Source organism: Ictidomys tridecemlineatus, chromosome 9, assembly GCF_052094955.1.
Source record: "Ictidomys tridecemlineatus isolate mIctTri1 chromosome 9, mIctTri1.hap1, whole genome shotgun sequence".
Taxonomy (NCBI): Eukaryota; Metazoa; Chordata; class Mammalia; order Rodentia; family Sciuridae; genus Ictidomys; species Ictidomys tridecemlineatus.
The window spans coordinates 70,484,347-70,509,350 of NC_135485.1; the positions used below are offsets into that span (position 1 = coordinate 70,484,347).

Here is a 25,004-nt window from a genome sequence, read left to right on the forward strand (position 1 = left end):
AAGGTAAAGAAGACTTATATGCAGAGGATGCTGGAGGTGAGGGGTAGAGAAGGCAGACTGAACAAATTTTTCCTCATCTTCTTGCTCTCTTCTGCCCTCTCTAATTTATCCTTTCCTCTTCTTTATTCAATCACATAACATTTCAACAACTCTCTCGGGCAAAAAAAAAAAAAAACAAAAACAAAAAAATGTATTCCAAACTATTCTTGGACTCTTCAGAACATCTTACATTAGGGCTTACCTCTCATAAAAATTCAAAATCCAAGCAGCTATCAATATACTCTACTGTTTATTAGTACTTCTTCATCAATCTAAATGTAGATCCTAGAACGGATATTAAGTTTCTGGTGAACTGTGCTCTCTGAGTTCACCTAGAGAATACTAGAATAGCAGTAGTTATGTTAGCAGATGTTGCTTTGCAACCTACTAAATTTAGAGTTCCAAATGATCATCTCTCAAGCTGCCATAATTCCAAATAGACATCAAATTCCCAGAGAAGCATTATCGAGAGAACATGACCAGCACAGCAAACCTGACCTCTCACCTCAACATCTAAATTTGGCCTGAGCTCTGACTCTTTAGTTCATATTCCCTGGATTCCCAAATCACATGTGTTTGATGTTTTTTTAAGTGACCGATATTTAATAAAAACAAATTAAGAAGGATTTCTTATTTACAACTTCATTTGGGGTCATGGATAAACATCTATAATCGTATCCACATATCCCTGAAGTGAAGCAGATAGGTAAACCATTAAAGAAATCTGAGTACTCAGTCTGAAATAGAAAGAACCAGACAGACCAGAAATTTTGGCCCATTATATCAGTTTCAGGGCCAAACATTCAAGACTTAAATATTCAATTTAATGTTTCTAAGAAACATCTCCACAAGCCCTGAAGAAGGCAGAGCAAAATTATGTGTCAGGGGAAACACTTCAATATCACAATCTGTTACATGTTTAAAAAGGCAATTGTTTGGAACTTTTCAAAAAAGTTCAACTGACAGAATACTAAGTGTGAGTCCAACATGTTAATTACTGAACTTTCAGGGAAAGGTCAACATAACTGAAAAGGAGAAAAAAGTCCCATGAAACACACACACACACACACACACACACACACACACACACACACACACACCCCATGCATATTCAAATAAGACAGAAAAAGGGGAGAGACCTGAAAAATGCTGCAAAATGAAAAAGAATTCTGGCATTGAACTGACCAAAGATGTTTTAGAGTGGAGGCATCCCAGTTAAGTGTATGCAAGATCAAAGAGCATTCCCATAGCACTCCTGGGGACTCCTCGGCTTTGCCAGGAGTCTATGAATGAAGGATCTAGGGCATAAAATGTTTAACCGCACCTGCAGACTCAAAGTACTCTAAAGTCCGTTGGGCAGGACCGTGATACATTAGTTCTCCTGAGGCCAGTATGGTGAGGCTGTCAAACAGCTGGAAGATGGAATAGCGAGGCAGATGGATGGAGAAGATGATCGTGCGTCCCTGCTCAGAAATCCTAAGTGAAAAAGGAAAATAATAAATCATTAATTATCTGAACCTTGCTGGTATGGTGGTGCGCGACTATAATCCCAGTAGCTCAGGCGGCTGAGGCAGGAGGATCAAAGTTCAAAGCCAGCCACAGAAAAAGCAGGCACTATGCACTCAGTGAGACCCTGTCTCTAAATAAAATACAAAATAGGGCTGGGGTAATGGCTTAGTGGTCAAGTGTCCCTGGGTTCAATCCCCAGTATCCCCCATCCAAAATATCTGAACCTTGCAATATTTTGTAAAATAGTTATTTCTGCCAGTAGAGCTTTTCCTCTCAGTTCAACTTGATTTTTTCTTACAAATTTCTCATCTCAACACATTACATACATGGTAGTTGAGAATATTTAAATTCAATGCTTTTATTAAAAGACTAAAGAATCTTAAAGTTTATTTATTTAGCAGTCTAGAGTTGACTAGAAATTGGTGAAAATGCAGTTTTCTAGAGAGTTTTCCAAGACAGTGAATTCAGGGAAATTGGTATACAATCTCTGGTGGTTGGAATAGAGAGTCCATATTATTAACAAGTATCTTAGATTATCATACTCACTTTTGAAACTAGTTATCAATGAAGTATTAGAAGAATGGTCATATACAAATTTTCATTGATCATTTAAGTATTCTGGCTCTTTAGTAATTGGTTTTCATCCTACCTTAGTAATACATAAATACTGTTAAGCACTTTGAATGTTATTTAGCACTTAGCTATATGTTTTAGAGATAAATTGAATTTCCACAATGTTTTCACAAGGCTATTATAATATTAGTATTTTCTTCTTTTGACATATAAAGTTTAAAGGTCAAGTAACTAACCAATGGCTCACAGTTACTAAGTGGCAAGGCTGGAATCTGAGTCTGGTTTGATTTTATGGTAGAAACATTTCTCACCTACCTGTTATAGGAATTATTACTTATGGGTATAAGAAACAAAGGAAAAAAAACTTTCCCAAACTGTTTTGTAAATATTTTATGAGGAGAATCACTTCAATTTAAGAATTTGATAAGCACCTAGTATATCTAATATATCCAAAGATGATCTTCCTCAAAGAGAAAAAAGAGATAAGGTCTATAATTTCAATATGATTGGATTTGAAGAAGTTAATGGCTCCTTATAAACAAAAAAGGGAAAGTGATAACCCATTTTGGAGGTGATAAAAGTAGAATATCCAAATTCCCAATGATAGTGAGCTAAGAAAAGAGATACAAGGTGAACAAAGTGTGAAGTGAACAGGTCTAAAATTCAAAACTATAAGAAGCCTTTCTGTGTAACACAACAAGCAGTGTCTGTCTGTGTGCTTGTGTTGCAGTTGTTTTGGGTGAAGAAGATAACTAATAGAGAGGACCAAAGAGGACCATGTTGAACCCTTCCAAAGGAAATTGGAAATTAAGTCAACTGACAATAAGAAGCTGAGAAAGGACTGGAAGATGGACATGGGATACCTGAGAGCTCTAATACTCAAAGTGGAGTCTGAGGACTAACTGAATCATTGTCAGTAATTCTTTAAAACTATTGTAGAGAACTTTGATTCCTTCCAGGAACCTAGAGAAATAGGATCTGCATTTCAACAAGTACCCAGGTAATGAGTATGTTCAGCAGTGCTCCTGAAGGACTGACCAAAGCTCTGGGCATGAGGAAAGAGGACTGTGTGCTAAGCAGAGCAACCCACAAAGAAAACGTGAGTGAATAAAAATATTTGACATATGTTCTGTAATGGGGCCTGAACTCCAGACCTGTGTCTTGTCATCTTATATGTGTAAATGACATCTTAAACTTAAGAAGTTTAAACCCATACATATCTTCAGTTCTTGTTGTTTCCTCTCTTGTAACATAGACACTTGCTCAAAGAGTCATGGGCATCAGAGGAAGCAATGTTGTGACAGAAGGGAGACCATGAAAGTAGTGTGATTGGCAGCTTAAAACAATGGGGCAGAGGAGTTTCTAGAGGTGCTGGACAAAGGGAGAGACCATAGCTACCAGGAGACTGGCTTCCTTAAACAAATAAATTACTGCATAAGAAAGTAAGTACATATTTTGAGATAATGGGAGTTGAATATCTCCATGTCTGAAGTCACTTACAAATGTAAAAATAGCAAAGACTAAAAGTAAGACAGAGGTGTCAGATTGGCATCAGAAATGTTGTTATGAGTTTCTGGGCTTTTCAATATATTCAATAACAGAAATAGCAATAAATATAGATATATCTCTACTCATGCATGTATTTTTAGGAAGCATCTATATATACATATATGTGCACCACACTTACACAATAAAGGCTGTGTAGGTTGCATGCCCAGGTGTATTTCACTGAGAACTCAGCATCCTTTCATGCCTGAGTCAGCTCATACAACATGCACTGGGATAAACCCTGCAGTGTGCCACACCATTAACTTTTCAGATTGAAAAAATACAGGAAAAATATATTTCTGTACAGGATCCCCAAAAGGCAGGAAAAAGAGACAGTAGGGAGAACTGTGGAAATTTGAATAGCCCCGATTGGATACTGGCAAAGCAATATCTGTGGAGTGAACTGTGGAGTGCAGATGATGGCATGTCCTCCCTGATTGGAGGTTGAAGTAGCACATGATATCAGAAAAGTCTATGTGGGAAACAGCAGAGAAGACAGGAGGGGCTGCATATGGAATGAAAAGTAACAGAGGGGAATCCACGTGAGAAGAGTAGGATTTCATCTGTATTGTTCTTAGATACTTTCTGTCAGTTTGAAATATGTTTATATTTTTAAAGATGATGTATAACCTCACTTTTGGATATCACATAGTTGACTATTTAATATGCATACATGACAAATATGTATATGTATTTATACACATATGCATATAAATATGTGACCTCATTTAATTCCCACAGTAACTTTATAAAGTAGCACTTGCATTTTATTAAAAGGGAAACTGGAACTCTGAGAAATTGACTGACAAACCTAAGATATTGATGTTAATAAGATGCACAGTGGAGAGGAACACAAGGCACTGACTTGAATCCAAGGTCCTCTTATTCCCCCATGTTTTATGCTCTAGTATAAACCTGACTTCAACACAGTAGAGGAAGAACTGGTCAGTGCATTTGCACTCATGGCTGAGTATGTCTGAGTCAAGACTTTCTTAGGCTATTGAGCCACCTGGTGCTAGTTGTCAACGTAGGAAAGTGGGATAATCACAAGAATACAAGCAAAAATTATGCCCCACCAAGATGGCATAAAAAAAAAAAGAAAAAAAAAGATGATGTATAAATCTCAACTATTGAAAAATTTCCTATAAACATCCCTTCCCACCTTCCTTCCTTCCTTCCTTCTTTCCTTTCTTTCTTTCTTTTTTTTTTTTGGGGGGGAGCAGGGATTGAGTACAGGTACACTCAACCACTGAGCCACATCCCCAGCCCTATTTTATATTTTATTTAGAGACAAGATCTCACTGAATGCTTGGAGTCTTGCTTTTGCTGATGCTGGATTTTAATGTGTGATTCTCCTGCCTTAGCCTCCAGAGCCACTGGAGGGACCCCACCTGGCCATTTTTCTTTCTTGATAAAGGAAATCCCACTTATTTAATTTCATTCTTCCACTTCTTCAAGCCCCAGATCTCAGCAGTCATTGTCTTAATCCTCCCATCCCGGGTGTAAATCCTGACTTGATCCTATTGGTTCCCTTGAAAACAGAAACCACCTTCTGCTCACCATGACCATTCTGGTTGAAGCTCAGCAGCTCCTTCACTGGGTCTTCTCTCATCCTTGCCTAACTGCAGTCTTCCCCACATCCATTGCTGTGCTCTAAAACTCTCAAAATATCACTATGTCCCCTAGTGACAGGAGAAGCCATACTTCTTTGATAGTCTATGAGATCCATGAAATCTGCCATCAGCCCAACTTCACCTCACATCCTAAATACATTTCATTGGCTGAACTTTGTCTTCCCCAAACTCAGATGTTGAAGTCCTATTTCCCAGTGCCTCAGAATGTAACCACATTGGACATAGCACCATCAAGGAAGTCTTTAAGTTTAAATGAGATCATCATGATGTCCTCATATGATTACGTCCAGTTAGGAGGATATTAGGACACAGACACACAAGGGAGAAGGTGTCATTTACAAACTAATGAAGAAATGACCAGAAGACACACTAGTTTCAACTTTCTGTCTCCAGAGATATAAGAAAATTTTTTGTTGTTGAGTCCCCAATCTGTAGCATTGTTGTGACAGTTCATCAGGCAACCTCCACTCCCCTTAGTCTCTGGGTCTGTCCTTCTGGCCTTGATGATATTCCACAAACATAAGACATGCTCCATCTCAGGGCAACTGGCTGCTTCTTCCAACCAGAACACTCTTCTGATTTATAGCACATCTCACTCTCTCCCAACTCAGGCGTAACATGCTTGTGGTCTTCTCTGACCTTCTTGTTTAAAATGGCTCCCTGCCCTCACCATGACCTTACTTCCCTATGTGTTTTTTTCATCATTCTTGATATACTTCTTGTTTATTGACTGTAATTTGCTAAAAAAAAAGGAACACTATTTTTTTTTAGCTTCTGAATCTTGTGCACCAGGAATACCGGTAACTGGAAGTGATCAGATAGTAAACAGATGAAATGTAATGTTGCCATAGCATTTACCTTTTTAGGAGTCTGATGACATCATTAGCTGTTCTCCCATCTAACCCAGTTGTGGGCTTATCCAGGAACAAGATGAGAGGATCAAGGATCAGCTCCATTCCTATACTAGTCCTTTTTCTTTCTCCTTTAGATTTTACCTAAAACACAAAATATTATCATTTTCACAAATTTTCATCATCACTATCTTTTGGTGAATTAACCACCAGCAGTTCTGCTAGAGACACTTTACCTAATTTTCCTCATTATTCTGAACAGCAAGTAAATGACACATAGGAGAAGGGGGAGGTTTCACTCTACCACATGTGGAAGCTGAGCCCCAGTGCAAAGTTCTCAAGTGATTGCACCTGATATGAAGCTCATTATTTTAATAGTCCTGTGAATTCCTCACAAAATAGTTAGTTTTAAGAGAGTAAGTTAAACATTAAAAAAAGAAAGAAAAGAAAAGCCTATAAAATGGGGAAATGACTACTAAGTTAGGAGAAGAGCTGTTCTCAGTGGAGCATGCCTGCAATCACAGTACTTTGGGAGGCTGAGGCAAGAATTCATAAATACAAAGCCAGCCTGGGCAACTTAGTGAGGATCTAAGCAACTTAGTGAGGCCCTAAGCAACTTAGTGAGATCCTGTCTCTAAATAGAATATAAAAAAGGGCTGGAGATATAGCTCAATGTTTAAGAACCCTTGGGTTCAATACCTGGTACCAAAAATAAACAAACAAACAAACAAATAAAATAGGAGGAAATATAAAGGACACTACCTATAATAATCTTTTACAGTGTTGTGACCACTTCCTACAGACACACCATCTCCACAAAGGATCCAAATTGGATTGAAAAAAAGAGAATCACCTTGGAGCAAGAAATATATACTACCCATCATACCATATCCACATCTTTTCCATTTCATAATTTTTCACAATAATTCTTTCTACAGTTTAATGTACCTCAGAATTGCTCATACATCTTTTCAGAAAATCCCAGAAGAGGGGATATTTCACAGGGCAACTGGCCCAATCTTCTCACCAGTATATGTGTGGAAAGGGAATAAAGAAGCTCTGGGGGAGGTAGGAAGTAGCAAACACATCTAGAATTTGGAGTCTCTAAACATATCATTATTGAATGCTTCTTATGGCCCTTGATTGGTTTCCATTAACAATAGTACTATAAAAGACATTTGGGTAACTAGTTCAAAGTATTATTTAAATGTCTAAATATACCACAATGAAATCTATTATCTTTATAATTATTATAAACCAATAAATAAGGCCTTTGGGAACAATTATTGAAATGTGAATGGATATAAATATAGTCATAAAACAGTTGTTAATACAGAGACTTTGTCCATTTTTTCACTGATACTGATATTGGTAAGGTAAGGAAATGTGCTTATTTTCTTATGTTAGTATGGGAGAAAAGGGGGAAAATGAGCAACTGAAGTGAATGATATTATTAGTAATACAGTGGCATTAATACTTTAATTATTAGGTAATTGTTCATATCATTAATCAAACTATTTTTTACATTTTTGTTATGTTCAGATCATAAAGAACTAAAAAATGAATTATTTCAATCAATGAGACTTTATGATTGTAAGAAGCCAACAACTTTGTACATTTTGCCTGGAAAACTAAGCAAACAACCAATGGAAGTGCCAGCTTGCAGCTAAATAAGAGAGTAAAAAAAGTGCTTTCCTAGAAAGACAAAATCAGTTAAAAAAAATAGCAGCTCCAAAGTAAACCTGACTCAATAGCTCAGCAAACAAAAATGGTGAAAGGTGGCTCCTACACCAGTGTAACTCAGGAGAGATCCACAGCCAAAGAAAGGTGTTCATCTGCTACATGTCCAAACCCCTCTGAAATCCAAACCAAGATTCAGCATCATTGTTCTTTACCTTGGAATGGTTTACTATAAAAAACTCTAACATCAACTTTGATAATTTACAGAATTCGTTAACATGAATGAGAGTAGTGATCCCAACAGCCAACACTGTACCTTCAATCCATTTGAATGTATTTTATATAATGGTTTAAAGTATTATTTGGTGTCAATCTTCCTATCTTTGTTTTCATTTCTCTGGTTTATACTTGTTATTCATATCCCTGATTCATTCTCTTGCATTATCCAATACTACCTTAAATACTCATCATCCATCTATTTTGCCTTTGTATCTGGGTGTGAATTATATTTTATATCTTTTTTCTCTCTCTTTATTTTTACAGTCTATCTTTTCTCAAATTGTTTTTGGCCTATCTTTCTCCCCTGCCCTTATTCCTCTTTTAAGGTTACAGTACTAAATTTAATAACTATTAACTATTTTTTGAGCTGTTTCAGAACTTTATTACAGGTTTACATGTATATATGGGGAACTGCGGGAAAAAATAGCAAAAAGTTTTTATTTCGTATAAGGTTGAATAGTATGAAACTTGGCTCTGAAAAGATTATGGTAAATAGGATTCACTGGCATTTTAAAAAGTGGTGCTGATATTAGGATCAGCAGAGGTGATACACTGAAAAAGTAAATAAATATTTGGATATTCTATCAATCCAGGGCTCTTAAGAGAAAGAAACTCACAAGTAGTCCCTCCATTAATAAATAAATGAAAACTATACCAATAGATGAGTAGTCATAGAAATGGTATGAAAAACAAGCGAACAAATCAACCCCAAACCAATGATGCTTCAACAATCGACTGCATGGACACTGCCATGGAGGATATGTAGAAAAATAATTTAGGAATTTCATAGTTAAAATGTTCTATTACCTAAAAAGATGTAAAAAGCAAAATTGGAGGTAAAATACAGGAAGTGAAAGATCACTTCAGTAAAGATAGAGAAATTCTAAAAATGATATTCAAGAAATCTGGGATATTATTAAAACACCAAACTTAAGATTCATTGAGATAGATAAAGGATAAAGGGATTCATGATCTTTTCAATGAATAATATTGGAAAAATTTTCAAACCTTAAGAATGAGATAGAAATTCAAATAAAAGATACAAAAGTACTCAAATTATACAAAAATTACAAGGCATCCCTACCTAGAAACATTATTAAAAAATGCACAACCTATAGAATAAGGATAAAATTGTAAAAACTTCAAGGGAAAAAGGATTGGTCACATTTAAAACTAAACCAAGGAGCAAAGATGGCGCAGTAGAGGAGATACCACTTCTGATGGCTCTGCGCACGAATCAGTTCTCTGTACACCACCAGAAATGGTATGGTTTTTATGAAAATAATGACTATATTTTAAATAATGATTGAATCCAACATCTCTAGACGTAGAGACTAACTATAAATGTATTAATAATGAAAACCTGTTAATAGATGATGGATTGTTGATATTGGGAACTGTTAACATTGTCTTTACCCACAAAGGAGAAATTTTGGAACTATACAAGTGCAATATAAATCTATAAGGGAAAAACAATAACACAACAGATTCACAGAGCTAGAAAGAAACATGAGCATCATGAAAAGACAAGGAAAGAAAGGACCACAAACAATGCAAGACAATACAACATTAGAAGAGGTAACATCTACAGCAGAAAGAAAGTCAGATAAAGATTTCAGGATATTCATGGTTCAGATGTTCTGGAGTCTCAGGAAAGACATTAGACAACAAATGCAGATAATGAAAGATCACTTCAATAATGAATTACATAATCATATCCAGGAGGCAAAAGATCAAATCTACAGGAAGATAGAGGTTATAAAAAATCCTAGAAATGAAAGAAATGATAAATCAAATTAAAATTAAAAACTCAAATGAGAGTATCAACAGTAGAGTAGAACACTTAGAAGAAAGAACATCAGACAATGAAGACAAAGTATATCATCTCAAAAAGAACGTATACAGCACAGCGAGACTGATAAGAAGCAATAAGCAGAACATTCAAGAAATATGGGATAGAATAAAGAGACCAAATTTAACAGTTATTGGGATAGAGGAAGGTATTAAGGTCCAAACCAAAAGAATGAGCAATCTGTTCAATGAAATAATATTAGAAAACTTTCCAGAAATGAAGAAAGAAAAAGAAATCCAAATCCTAGAAGTCTACAGGACACCGAATGTGCAAAATTATAAAAGATTCAAAACAAGACACATTATAATTAAAATGCCCAACATACAGAACAAGGAGAAAATTTTAAAAGCCACAAGAGAAAGAAAGCAGATTACATAAAGGGGAAACCAACTAGGTTAATGACTGATCTTTTCATACAGATCCTGAAAGCTAGAAGATCCTGGAAAAACATATTTCAAAGGCTGAAAATAATGGGTTTCAACCAAGAATCTTATATCCAGCAAAATTAGGTTTCAGATATGAAGATGAAATAAAAACCTTCCACAATAAATGAAAGTTAAAAGAATTTGCAAATAGAAAACCAGTGCTTCAAAACATCCTTGGCAAAACATTTCATGAAGAAGAAATAAAAAATAACAATAAAAACCAACAGTGGGTGGTAGAACACTAAAGGAAAAAAGTAATCAAAGAGGAAAATCAAGTCAAGTTAAATAACAACAACAACAAAAAACCACAAATATGGCTGGAAATCCAAACCATATCTCATAGTAATCCTAAATGTTAATGGCTTAAACTCACCATTCAAAAGACATAGGCTACTAGATTGGGTTAAAAAAATATCCAACAATATGCTGCCTATAGGAAACTCATTTGATAGGAAAAGACATACACAGACTGAAGGTGAAAGTTTAGGAAAAATCATACCACTCACATGGACCTTGTAAACAACCAGGGGAATGCATACTCATAGCAAATAAAGTAGACTTCAAGCCAAAGTTAGTCAAAAGGGATAAATAAGGACACTACATATTGCTCAAGGGAACCATATAACAACAAGACATAACAATTATTAATATATATGCCCCAAACAATGGTGCACCTATGTTCATCAAACAAACACTTCCCAAGTTCAAGAGTCAAATAGTCCACAACACAATAATCATAGGTGATTTTAACACACGTCTCTCACCACAAGATAGAACTGAAATCAAAACAAAAGAAACAATTGAAAAAATTGACAAAACTAAAAGTTGGTTCCTTGAACAAATAAATAAGATTGACAGACCCTTAGCCATGCTAATGAAGAGAAGAAGACAGAGAACTCAAATTACTAGCATATGTGATGAAAAAGGCAATATCACAACAGACACTACAGAAATACAGAGGATAATTAGAAATTATTTTTAAACTTTATACTTTAATAAAATAGAATATAGTGAAGGCATTGATAAATTCCTAAAGTAATATGACCTCCCCAGTTTGAGTCAGGAGGATATACACAACTTAAACAGACCAATATCAAGTGAGGAAATAGAAAAAGACATCAAAATATTACAAAACAAGAAAAGCCCAGAACTGAACAGTTATACAGCCAAGTTTTACAAGATCTTTAAAAAGAACTAATACCAATTTTCTACAATCTATTTCAGGAAATAGAAAAAGAGGTAGTACTTACAAATTCATTCTACAAGGTCAATATCACCCTGATTCCAAAATCAGACAAAGACACTTCAAAGAAAGGAAACTTCAGACTAACATCTCTAATGAATACACATGCAAAAATCCTCAATAGAATTCTGGAAAATCAGATACAAAAACATATCAAAAATATTATACACCATGATCAAGTGGGACTCATCCCCAGGCTGCAAGGTTGGTTCAACATATGGAAATCAATAAATGTAATTCATCACATCAATAGACTTAAAGATAAGAACCATATGATCACCTCAATAGATGCAGAAAAAGCATTTGACAAGATACAGCACCACTTTATGTTCAAAACACTAGAAAACATAGGGATAACAGGAACTTATCTCAACATAGTAAAGGCTATCTATGCTAAGACTCAGGCCAACATCATTCTAAACTGAGAAAAACTAAAGTTATTCCCTCTAAAATCTGGAATAAGACAAGGGTGTTCTCTATCACCACTTCTATTCAACATAGTTCTTGAAACACTGGCCAGAGAAATTAGACAGACAAAAGAAGTTAAAGAAATAACTTTAGGAAAGAAGAACTTAAAGTAGCACTATTTGCTCTATACATAGAAGACCCAAAAAATTCAATCAGGAAACTTCTAGAAGTAGTAAATGAACTCAGAAAAGTGGCAGGATATAAAATCAACACCCATAAATCAAAGGCATTTCTGTATATCAGTGAAAAATTCTCTGAAAAGGAAATGAGGAAAACTACCCCATTCCTAATATCTCAAAAATAAATATCTCAATAAAATACCTCAATAAAATACTTGGGAATCAACTTAACAAAAAAGGTGAAAGATCTAAACAATAAAACTCCAGAACCCTAAAGAGAGAAATAGAAGACCTTAGAAGATAGAAAGATCTACCTTGCTCATGGATAGACAGAATTAATATTATTAAAATGAACATACTACCAAAGGCACTATAAAGGTTCATTGCAATTCCGATCAAAATACTGATGGCATTCCTCCTATAAGTAGAAAAACAATCATGAAATTCATCTGGAAAATAAGAGACCCAGAATAGATAAAGCAATTCTAAGCAGAAAGAGTGAAACAGGTGGTATTGCTATACCAGATGTTAAACTATACTGCAGACAATAGTAACAAAAACAGCATGGTACTGGTACCACAAAAGGCTGGTAGACCAATGGTACAGAATAGAGGACACAGAAACTAACCCACAAAATTACAACTATCTTATATTGGACAAGGTGCCAAAAGTACGCAGTGGAGAAAAGATAGCATCTTCAACAAATGGTGCCGGGAAAACTAGAAATCCATGTGCAACAAAATGAGGTTGAATCCCTATCTCTCACCATGCACAAAAGTTAACTCAAAAAGGATCAAGAACCTAGAAATTAAACCAGAGACTCTGTGTGTAATAGAAAAAAAAAAGTAGGCCGTAATCATTATCACGTGGGGCTAGGCCCCAACTTCCTTAATAAGATGCCTATAGCACAAGAATTAAAACCAAGAATCAACAAATGGGATGGATTCAAATTAAAAGGTTTTCTTCTCAGCAAAAGAAATAATCTGTGAGGTAAACAGGGAGCCTACATCCTGGGAACCAATTTTTACCCCTCACACATCAAACAGAGCTCTAATCTCTAGAGTATATAAAAAGCTCAAAAAGATACACACCAAAAAAAAAAACAACAAAAAAAAAAACAAATAATCCAATCAATAAATGTGCCAGGTACCTGAACAGACACTTCTCAGAAGATGATAAACAATCAATCAACAAATATACGAAGAAATGCTCATCATCTCTAGCAATCAGAGAAATGCAAATCAAAACTACTGTAAGATACCATCTCACTCCAGTAAGAATGGCAGTCATATGAAGACAAACAACAAGTGTTGGCGAGGATGCAGGGGAAAAGGTACACTCATACACTACTGGTGGGATTGCAAATTAGTGCAGCCATTTTGAAAAGCAGTATGGAGATTCCTTAGAAAGCTGGAAATGGAACCACCAATTGACCCAGTTATTCCCCTTTTTGGACTATACCCAAAGGATCTAAAAACAGCATACTACAGGGACACAGCCACATCAATGTTTATAGCAGCACAATTCACAATGGCTAAACTGTGGAGCCAATCTAGGTGTCCTTCAGTGGATAAATGGATTAAAAAATGTGGCATTTATACATAATGGATTATTACTCAGAACTAAAAAAGATAAGATTGTGGCATTTGCAGAGAAATGGATGGCATTAGAGAAGATTATACTGAGTGAAGTTAGCCAATCCCCAAAAAATAAATGTCAAATGTTTTTTCTGAGATAAGGAGGATGACTCAAAGTGGGTTAGGGAGGGAGAGCATAGGAGGAAGATTACTTCTACACAGGGAATAGGGGTAGGAGGGAAATGGAGAGAGAAGGGGAATAACAAGGGTGGTGGAAGGAGACAGTCATAATTATACAAAATACATGTATGAAGATGTGAAAAAAAAAACTAAACCAAAACATATTTCAATTGATTTCTCAAGCTAGACCCTAAAAGCTAGAAGTACTTGGTATAATGTATAAACTTCTAAAAGAAAATGGATGTCAACAAAGAATTTCTACACGAGCATAATTAGGCTTCAAAATTGAAAAATTTTTAAAAAATTTCATAAAAAATGAAAACCAAAATAATTCATAACTAATAAGCATGCACTACAAGACATACACAATGAAAGTTTTCATGAAGAAGAAATGATGAATGAAAATGAAAAGCACCATAGGAATGAAGTGCTCAAGAAGAATAGTCAATTAAAGAGGAATCAAGTCTTCTTTAAACTTTAGAAATAATTCAAATGTTTAGAAATATAAACCATCTCTAAATAACAACATTGAATGTAAATAGTCTAAAATCATCAATCAAAAGACATAGGATGAAGGGCCAGAATAAAGAACAACATCCAACTGTATGTTTTCTGCAAAGGACTCACCTCACAGGCAAAGACATCCTTAGACTCAAGGTGAAAGGAGAGGAAAAGATATACCATTAAAGTAGGACTAATGAACAATCAAGTGTAACTACTGTCATATTAGATAAAGTACATTTCAAGCCAAAATTAATCAGAAGAGAGAAAGAAAGGCACTTCATATTGTTAAAGGAAATTATATAGCAATAAGATAATAATGGCAAAGATTAATGCCTCAACCAACAGAGTATCTATGTACATGAAACAAACCCTTATCAACATTAAGAATAAAATGGACCAAAATATATTGATACTGGGTGACTTTAAATTTTCTCCCTCAACACTGGATAGATCAACCAAACCAAAACCAAGTAAAGATTCTACAGAACAAAAAGTTAAATTAATTCAGAGACCTAAGAGACATTTATAGAATAATTCATTCATCAGTGCCTAAATTCACTTTCCTCTTGATAGCACATGGAACATTTTCTGAAACAAACCATATTTTCAGTCACAAAACAAATAACTGCAAATATCAGAAAACAGAGATAATATCTTGAATTTTATCATAACATACAGGAATGAAATTGGAAATTAACAATAAGATTTTAAAAAGCACTGTACAGATTTAATGCAATTTCAATTAAAATCTCAATGGCATTCCTCATATAAATAGAAAAGGCAGTAATGAAATTCATCTGGAAAAATAAGAGACCCAGAATAGCTAAAGCAATCCTGGGAGGAACAGTGAAACCAGTGGCATCACTATACCAGACCTTAACTATACTACAGAGCAATAGTAACAAAAACAGCATGGTATTGGCACCAAAACAGACTGGTAGACCAATGGTACAGAATAGAGGACACAGAGACTAACCCACAAAATTACAATTATCTTATATTAGACAAAGGCAGTCAAAACATGCATTGGAGAAAAGATAGCCTCTTCAACAAATGGTGCTGGGAAAACTGGAAATCCATAACAAAATGAAATTAAACCCCTATCTCTCACCATGCAAAAAACTTAACTCAAAGTGGATCAAGGACCTAGGAGTTAAACCAGAGACTCTGCTCCTAATAGAAGAAAAATTAGGCCCTAATCTCCATCATGTGGGATTAGGCCCCAACTTCCTTAATAAGACTCCTATAGTGCAAGAATTAAAACCAAGAATCAATAAATGAAATGGAATCAAACTAAAAAGTTTCTTCTCAGAAAAAGAAACAATCTGTGAGGTGAATAAAGAGCCTACATCCTGGCAGCAAATATTTATACCTCACACATCAGATAGTGCACTAATCTCTAGGGTATAAAAAGAACTCAAAAAACTAAGCACCAAAAAAAAAAAAAAAAACCCAAATAACCCCATCAACTAATGGGTCAAGAACCTGAACAGACACTACTCAGAAGAGGATATACAATCAATCCAGTCAACAAATATATGAAAAAAATGTTCATCATCGTTAGCAATTTGAGAAATGTAAATTAAAACTACTCTAATATTTCATATTATTTCACTCCAGTTAGAATGGCAGCTATTATGAAGACAAACAAATAATAAGTGTTGGTGAGGATGTAGAGAAAAAAGGTACACTCATACACTGCTGGTGGGACTGCAAATTGGTGCAGCCAATATGAAAAGCAATATAGAGATTCCTTGGATAATTGGGAATGGAACCACCATTTGACCCAGCTATCTCTATCCTCGGTCTATACCCAAAGGACTTAAAAACAGCATATTACAGGGACAAAGCCACATCAATGTTTAGAGCAGCATAATTCACAATAGCTAAACTGTGGAACCAACCTAGATGCCCTTCTGTAGATGAGTGGATAAAAAAATGTGGCATTTATATACAATGGAATATTACTCATCAATAAAAGAGAATAACATCATGGCATTTTCAGGTAAATGAATGGAGTTGGAGGAGATAATTTTGCTAAGTGAAGTTAGCCAATCTCAAAAAACTAAGAGCTGAATTTTTTTTCTTATATAATGAGGCTTATTCACTGTGGGGTAGGGAGGGGACCATGGGAGGAATAGATGAACTCTAGATAGGGCAGAGGGGTAGGAAAGAAAGGGAGGGGTGTGAGGGAAAGGGAGAGGGCTTGGAGGTAGAAATGATGGTGGAATGTGATGGACATTATTATCCAAAGTACATGTATAAAGACATGAATTGGTGTGAATATGCTTTGTATACAACCAGAGATACAAAAAATTGTGCTCTTTTTGTATAATATGAATTGTAAGGTATTCTACTATAATATATAAATTTAAAAAATAATAATAAAAAATTAAAAAGTGAATGAAAATTTAAATTATAAAAAGATAAAAAAACAGAAATCACTCTAACACCAGCAGATTAAATAATACTCTTCTGAGGGTGAATGGATAACAGAAGAAATAAGGGGAGAAATAAAAAAAAATTAAAAATAAATGAAAATAGTGATAGAACATATCAAAATCTCTGGGACAGTATGAAGACAGCTCCAAGAGGAAAGTTTATAACATTGAGCTAGTGCAACAAGTAAGTAATCTAAAATTACATCTCAAGGCCCTAAGATACAAGAACAAACAACACCCAAATCAATAAAAGATAGGAAATAATCAACATCAGAACAGAAAACAATGAAATTGAGAATGAAAAGTAGATCCAAAGATCAATGAAAAAAAGTGGGTTTTTTTGAAAGGTAAACAAAATAGATAAACTCTTAGTCAAACTAACTAAAAGAAAGAGATAAAAACTTAAACAAAATTTAAGATGAAAAATGAAATATCACTACAATAAGTTAGAAAGACTATCTTATTCACAATAGCCTCAAAAAAAAACCTTTATAATAAATCTAACAAAGGAAGTGAAGCATCACCTACAATGAAAATAATAGAACACTAAAACAAATTTGAAGTAGACTTCAGAAGATGAAAAGACATCTCTTGTTCTTGGACAGACAGAATTAATATTGTCAAAATGGCCACTCTACCTAAAGCACTGTACAGATTCACTGCTAGTGAGAAAAGCAGGAGGCATCACAATATTGAACCTCAAATTATACTAAAGAGCTATAGAAAGAAAAACAGCATGGTACTGGCATCAATGCAGATATGAAATCTAATGGAATGGAGTAGAAGACACAGAGACAAAGTCCCATAAATTCAGTTACCTAAAACTAGAAAAAGATGCCAAAATCATGTTGAAAAAAATACAACTTCTCCAACAAATAGTGCTGGGATGACTGGAAATCCATATGGAGTAGAATGACATTTAGGTTCTATCTCTCAGACTGCACAAAGCTCAACTTAGTGGATCAAGGACCTAGAAATTAGAAATGCTGCATCTGCTAGAAGACAATATTGGCCCAACACTTCAACATGATGGCACAGAAAACCACTTTCTTAACAAGATTCCTAAAACACAAGAAATATAATTAAAAACATCAATGAATGAGATGGAATCAAACACAAAAATTTTGGCACAGTAAAGAAAAGAACTAAGTGTGAAGAAAAAGCTTCAGAATGGGAGAAAATATTTCCTACCTGCTCCTCACAAAGGGCATGAATTTCCAGAAAATAAAAGTAACTCAAAAACTATAACACCAATTGAAAAAAATGAACCAACCAGAAAATGGGCAAAAGAATTAAACAGACACTTCTCAAATGAAGAAAGACAAACAGAAAACAAGTACATGAAAAAATGTTCAATATCAGTAGCACTTAGGGAAATATATATTAAAACTACATGGAGATTTTATCTCACTCTAGTCAGAAAGGTGACATTCAAGAATACAAATAATAATAATTGTTGGTGAGAATGTGGAGGGAAAGGTATGCTCATACATTGTTGGTGGGATGAGACTGCAAATTTGTGCAAACATTATGGAGTATGAAGATTCCTCAAAAGCCTAAAATGAAACCACCATATAAACCAGCTATCCCACTCTTTGGTATATATCCAGGAAAATTTAAATCAGCATACTACAGTGATGCACAGCAGTGTATATAGTAGCAAAATTCACAACAGCCAAGCTAGATAAGCAAACTAAGTACCCTTCAACAGGACAAGACAGAGTTAAGATTGTTTCTTCACATAATTTCCCTCTTCTTAGTATGTAAATAATCACTTTTCTCATCACCACAGAAAACCACCAATTTCGACAACACAAACTTTGGGAAACTTCTGATTAAGGTCGCATTGCCCATGTGGGAGCCCCTCCTTCCTGGTTATGATTCTATCAGGTTTCTTACATTACCTTGGAATCTGCCACTTCCTCCAGATCTAATTCTTTAATGACCTTGTTGATCCTCTCATTTTTTTCCTGTTTTGACATAGTTGTTGGAAGCCGAAGAGCCGCTGAGAACCATATATTTTCTCTCACTGACAGGGTGTCTGTCACAACATCATCCTGAAGGCAAATGCAATTTTCTTGAGAAACAGTGTGTCTTTTGTAAGACTATCAATTCAGTGTATGTAATTTAATATATGAAAATAACAAACCCAAAGGAAAGTTCTAGCTACTGTGAACATTCAACTCTAAGAATTTCAGTAACTCTACACACACAGCCTCAGAGCCCAAGGGAAGCATTTTCACTCCCTATTTGCATACCCAGGTGGAACACACAAAATTATGCCTTCTAGACACTTCACTTACAAATCTTTCAATGAGGAATTGCTAAAGTCATCCTTTAGGAGAAAAAGAGAGGTGAATGAAGGGCAAAAAGGACAACAATAGATCCTTTTGTAAATGATAGGAGAGCTAGAATTGACACCACTGCCTAAAAGTTAATATTCCAGGTTTTTTCTATCTCTCCTTTTGACTCCTCCCTCAATTTTTATAAATGTGGTGTAAACAAAGTTGGTTCTGAGCATGTTCAATTGGAAGCACACTAAACTATAAGCCAAGGCTCTTGCCTTACAGGAACAGGGGAAACCTAACAGGCAAAATCACTAATACTTACCTGTACCACATAACCTGTATTATGTGGGAAATTGGAATCTTCAGGTACTCCATGTACCCAGACATCTCCAGATAAACCACTTGGATCTTTCCTTGCAGCTAAGATATCTAACAACCTATAAAAGGACAATATGTTGTAAGATTTTTCCTTCCTACAAAGGCTACAACTCTCACATACTCAGAATCCAAATTTTGTTCATGTTAAAAATGAACTAATCAAAAAATCGTATGGTTTAACATATGGTCTGTACACACACATACACACACACTCTCTCTCTACCTCTCTCTCTCTCTCTCTCTCTCTCTCTCTCTCTCACACACACACACACACACAAACACACACATACACACACACACACATACAGAAATTCTTACCTTCCTTTTCCTCATGTACTATACAAAATCCCAAACACATTAAAGCAAGAGATCATTGGCTTATCCAGTATAGAGTCCCAATGACCCTTACCTTGATGATCCCAACCCAAGTAGCAGGATCTTTTTATCTCAGATGCATGTGCTCATTGAGAACTTCAGCTCCTTCTCTCCATTTTAATAGTATTCCCTTATTTTCCTTCCTCATTTGCTGATAACAAGGACAGCTGCTATGACTTATCACCTTATCATGTTGTGTTACTCATACTGAATTTTAAAAAGACTGGTCCTATGATTAAAACCACAAGCTAGTGTAAAAGCAAGTGATATACACTACTTAGGATCAGACCAGGAATGTCCATTAAATGCCTATGATTTTTCAAAGAACATTGAAACAGCAGCACCAAAAGGACTTTGAATTATACTTTCTATTGTACTCACAAAGTTTTGCCTCCACCTGAGGGTCCCATGATAGCATTAAGGCCAGGTTTCATGATCCCACTGTAAACACAAAAATATACTGATTTAGCATTTCTGTTTTTAAAGTGTTCTATAGTTTTAGAGGCTGCATTGAATACGTTTAGTTGATGAAATTCCAGATAGATAACAAGCACTGAAACTTAAAGAATATAAGTCATTCTTAATAGAAGTCTAGCATACATAGGATATCATCCAATAGTCAGGAATTAAGAAAAATCCCTCACATTCCCAAAATATCTTGAAACCATTAATGCTGTTTGGGAAATAACATATTTTCATTTATGTTCACAGATCACAAAATGAATAGTAAGTTCTCATCAATTATCTGTATTACTCTTATGCCTCTTAAAACAACTTCTGAATAATGTTTGATGATCAGCCTCTTCAAATCCCCTCACCTGCTTCTCAGTCAAGTCAGACACAATGAATGAACCACTGATTTGGAGACTTATAAGCACCAGTGTTCTCACTTTTAGAATCTCATCAGAACAAAAATTAATGTGTCTTCAGTAGAAATTCAAGAGTGGAATAAAGCACTCCAGAATATAAGAAACCATTTTCTCTCAGAAAATGGATGCAACTATGATTCAATCAAATCAAGTGTATGCCTGAGGGCAGTGAAAAATCAGATAGTGCAGAAGGGGTAATTATGGCACTATTGACTTTGCTAAGGCCCAAGAAGTCAAATAGGCTCAATGCTGTCCTAAATATAAGAGGTGAAACTACTAAGAAGAAAGAAATAGAGGAAGAGAACTAAGGGCAGGGCTACTGGAGGGGCAAAGGAGTGCACACAGCAGTCTGGCTTTATACATTCAGAACTCTGGTGTCTATGCCAGTCTCTCTTTAGAATTGCTAGGCACATCAAGATGTGTTCTACTGTGGAATCAGTATCTATTCCAAGTGTAGGATCCAAGCCAACAGCTATATGTCCTCATATACTGATACCCTATGAGTGTACAGCTGTTATAAAATATGAAAGTCCCCACACTACTGCCTCACAGCACTCACATCCAGAATGACCTCACCTTTCTTGGCCTGTAACACCTGATCTATCACAATGAAACTAGGGTTGCTAGTGGCTGGGGTGAAATGTACCTTTCACTTTGTTCATTGACTGAAGAAACTCTAAATCACTGGACTATTATAATGAGAGTGTGGTAAAGCAAGAGCCAGCTGTGACTCAGAAAACTCTTAATTCATTTGATATCCTTCCTCCCTCAGTGTAAAGACTCACAAATGACTGGGTAGGTCTGGGGGTATAGGTCAGTGCTATTATGGGTGTTTAGCATTCATGAAATCTTGGGTTCAATCATTAGCCATCCCCCAAATGCAAAATGTCTGGTTAAATTCTCAAAGCTCATTTCTCTACAGTTCTTAATACATCTCCCTTAATAATATCTACCCAGCAAGTACTTCTAAAATTACCAGGAAACATTATTCCCTAAGTCTTAATTACTTGAAAAACTTCCCAAGTTTAACATACTTTCTCAAGGAATGATCAAGCTATTCTGAATGATTCAATCAGGAACAAAATGTGAGTGTTAAGGCAAAGAATTTCACAGATCCTGCTATTTGACTTTCTCTGACACTAAACCCCAGTGTTACAGAAAACAACAGTACTGTAGAATTGCAATTCCAACCATTCCTATGTGGAGCAGTGACTGTTCCACAATTCATCAGGCAATACAATTATGACGTGTCTACTATGTGTGTACAACATACTCTTCTAGGAGATGGGACACAGATGAGAACAAATCAAGTAGATAAACAAATGGAAAAACAAATTTCTAGCCCCCTGGAGTTCACATTCTAGCCCAGGGATCAGCCCCCTATAGCTGGTGACTTATTTTCTATTTTCACAAACACTGTGATTTGACAGAGTCTTGCTCATTGGTTTAGGTAGAGTCTGGAGCTACTTTCATTCCACCAAGACAGTTATGTCCATCAACTATGGTCCACTATTTCCTGGTTTCCCCACCCTCCATCCACCATTCTCTGAACCCTCAGAAGCCATTTCCCCTTAATTTTCCACTTTATAGCATGTGTCTGCAGAGGCCCTCTTTTTTCATACTATAAAATCTTCACAACCAGCCTGTGTCTTACTGTAACCACTTCTCTCTCCTTCCTTTCCCTATAACCCACCGCACACTGAATCTGGAGTACTGAGTACAAAAGATGAAAGTCACCTGAAGGATTTCTGTTGGTTCTATTGCACTTTAGTAGATAATGGTACAACCTTTGGTCTTGTTCTCTTTATGCGCAAAGGATCTAAATGTCATTCTTGGGGCATGGTCAACCTCCCCCCCCAATACACACACTTATCAAAAATTCAATCTCCTTGCACCTGGCCCTCAATGCAGGGTGAGGAGCTTTTGTTCTGTCTTTGAGTACTTCTGTCAATCACCACAAGAATGAGGGAAAATGCTCCCGTTTTCTGATTCATCCTTCAGACTAAAAGAGGATTTATCTCTGTCACCAGCATTTTGTACAACACCAAATGCCTACTAGAAACCCATATTTTTTGAATAAGTGAATCTCCACTTTATTGTATTGAATCCCTAGTTGATTAGCTGGAAAGGATAAGTAAGGTAAATGAACCTCTATGCAATGTATGCATTATATATATATTCAACCTGCACATATTCAAAGCATGGTACTTTCTACCTCTTTAATCACAAAATATGTAAGGACAACAATTTCTTAATTATTGTGTATTTCACAAAAGACTTGTCAGCTTTTCATAAGTCAAATCTATCTAATCATGTAGCAAAAAATCAAAGCCTTCCATCCACCATTCCTTTCCTTAGTCTCCTAGTCAGGATTTCTTAACCAACAGAAGAGAGAAAAGAAGTAGGCAAGGCAGCAGGTTTTGTTGCATGGACAGAATTCCAATCCACACAGAAGCTCTGGCCTCAGCCCAGGAGCCCTCAGTTCCTTGCTATTCCTCTTCCACCTGGGCCTCAACATTTCTATGCTATCTTGTCACTTTTTTATTTCTAATGGGAGTTGGCTAGCATTAACAGAAAAGTAGAGAGTTGCTTGAAAAATATCAAGGAAATACAACAAACACCAAATTCTGTATAGATCTTCAGCCACACTGAGTCAAAAGATTCTTTTATAACCACTCTCCAGCCTTGGAGAACAAGGAGAAGGTGCTTGCTTTTTCTAGGAATGATTATTTCCCTTATTACACAAACAGAATTCATAGGTCATAGTATCTGAGCAAAGCCAAATTACATTGTGACAACATCAAAAGGAAAAAGAGGCTCACAAAATATCAGAAAAACACTGACACTCCTAATGCCCAGTATCTGTGAACTCGTGGAGGTACCTCTTAGTGATAGGTTCTAAAGAAACACTCATCTCCCTTCCACTCTAGATCCCACTTCAACACCGCACTTTGAATTCTGATTTTCTGGCTGGATGAAAAGAATAAAAATAAAATCACAATTATTAGGTATTTTTAAAATTAGGTACCTTCAATTAAATTGTAGGGATCTTATATTTAAATATGTTCTACCTGTTTTTATTAGATTGAGTGATGAGTAAATTGTTATAAACTGTGAACAAGTATAAATAGACCATTCATTTAAAACAGGTCTATTTGAAAAGAAAAGTACTTTCACAAGGTACTATCATTTCAACCTCTTTACTTCTAGAACATAAAAAGGACATATACTGCAAAGGTACCCCAAACTAAAACTTGTCTGTTTCAGAAAACATGTTTCAGTAGTGAAATTGAAAAACATTCTGTTTTAGAGTTTGGAAAGATCAATTATATACCCACAACCAAAAAGCAATAAAGTAGCCAGTGTGGTGGCACATGCCTGTAATCCCATCAGTCCAGGAGGATGTAACAGGAGGATCATGAGTTTAAGGTTAGCCTCAGCAAAGTAAGGCCCTAAGCAAGACAGGGAGAACTGTCTCTAAATAAATCATAATAAAAGGCTGAGTAGGAGATGTGGCATAGTGGTTAAGTGCCATACGTTCAATGCTGGTATGAAAAAAAAGAAAGAAAGAAAGACACCACCAGGCCTTTTCCACCATGTGGCTTACATAAGGGAAACTAAATTGCACATTAATTGTTCATTTTCTCAAAGACTGATGTACATGGTACAATCACTTTAATGAATGGATTTTAGTTCAGTTCCTTTCAAAGCTAAACATACACTCAACAAGTGATCCAATCATTTCAGTCCTAATTTAGCCAAAAAGAAAAAAGCTCAATATGTCTAATTAGATATTTGAATGCAAATATTCATAGCAGTTTATTGGTAATAGCCAAAACCTGAAGTTCATTGTAGGTTAATAAAGTGATACTTTCAAAGGTTTATGCACATACTTGATATCTGATAGTTTCTTTTTCTCAGTTGTTTTTTGATTAAATAGAAAGCCTCTCTTCTCTTTTACATGATAGCAGATGTTGTGAAAACTTAGCACAGGCCCTTTCTGGTCCCTGGAGCTTGTCCCAGGGAGGACATCAGAGTTTCTTTGGAACATGTTTAAAATCGGGTCATTGTTGGAAGACATTTGGAGAGTTCTGTTTTTCTGTAGAGGGAAAAGCAATAGTAAGTTGACAATCCAGGTAAATAAAATTTTTAAACACGAGATAACATAACAT

At 35.5% G+C, this 25,004-nt stretch overlaps 1 protein-coding gene across 1 annotated transcript in view; it reads right to left on the reverse strand.

Moving 5' to 3' along the window:
* LOC120892248 (broad substrate specificity ATP-binding cassette transporter ABCG2-like) overlaps positions 1-24,913 on the reverse strand; it is a 41,022-nt gene extending 16,109 nt beyond the window's left edge. The window contains exons 1-7 of the mRNA XM_078020729.1: positions 24,726-24,913; positions 20,345-20,404; positions 19,533-19,647; positions 18,822-18,979; positions 16,257-16,282; positions 6,162-6,285; positions 1,364-1,515 (exon numbers count right to left, since the gene is read on the reverse strand). Coding sequence (XP_077876855.1) covers positions 1,364-1,515; positions 6,162-6,285; positions 16,257-16,282; positions 18,822-18,979; positions 19,533-19,647; positions 20,345-20,404; positions 24,726-24,913 — 823 coding nt within the window. The remainder of the gene's footprint in view (positions 1-1,363; positions 1,516-6,161; positions 6,286-16,256; positions 16,283-18,821; positions 18,980-19,532; positions 19,648-20,344; positions 20,405-24,725) is intronic.
* Between the last annotated feature and the right edge of the window lie 91 nt (positions 24,914-25,004).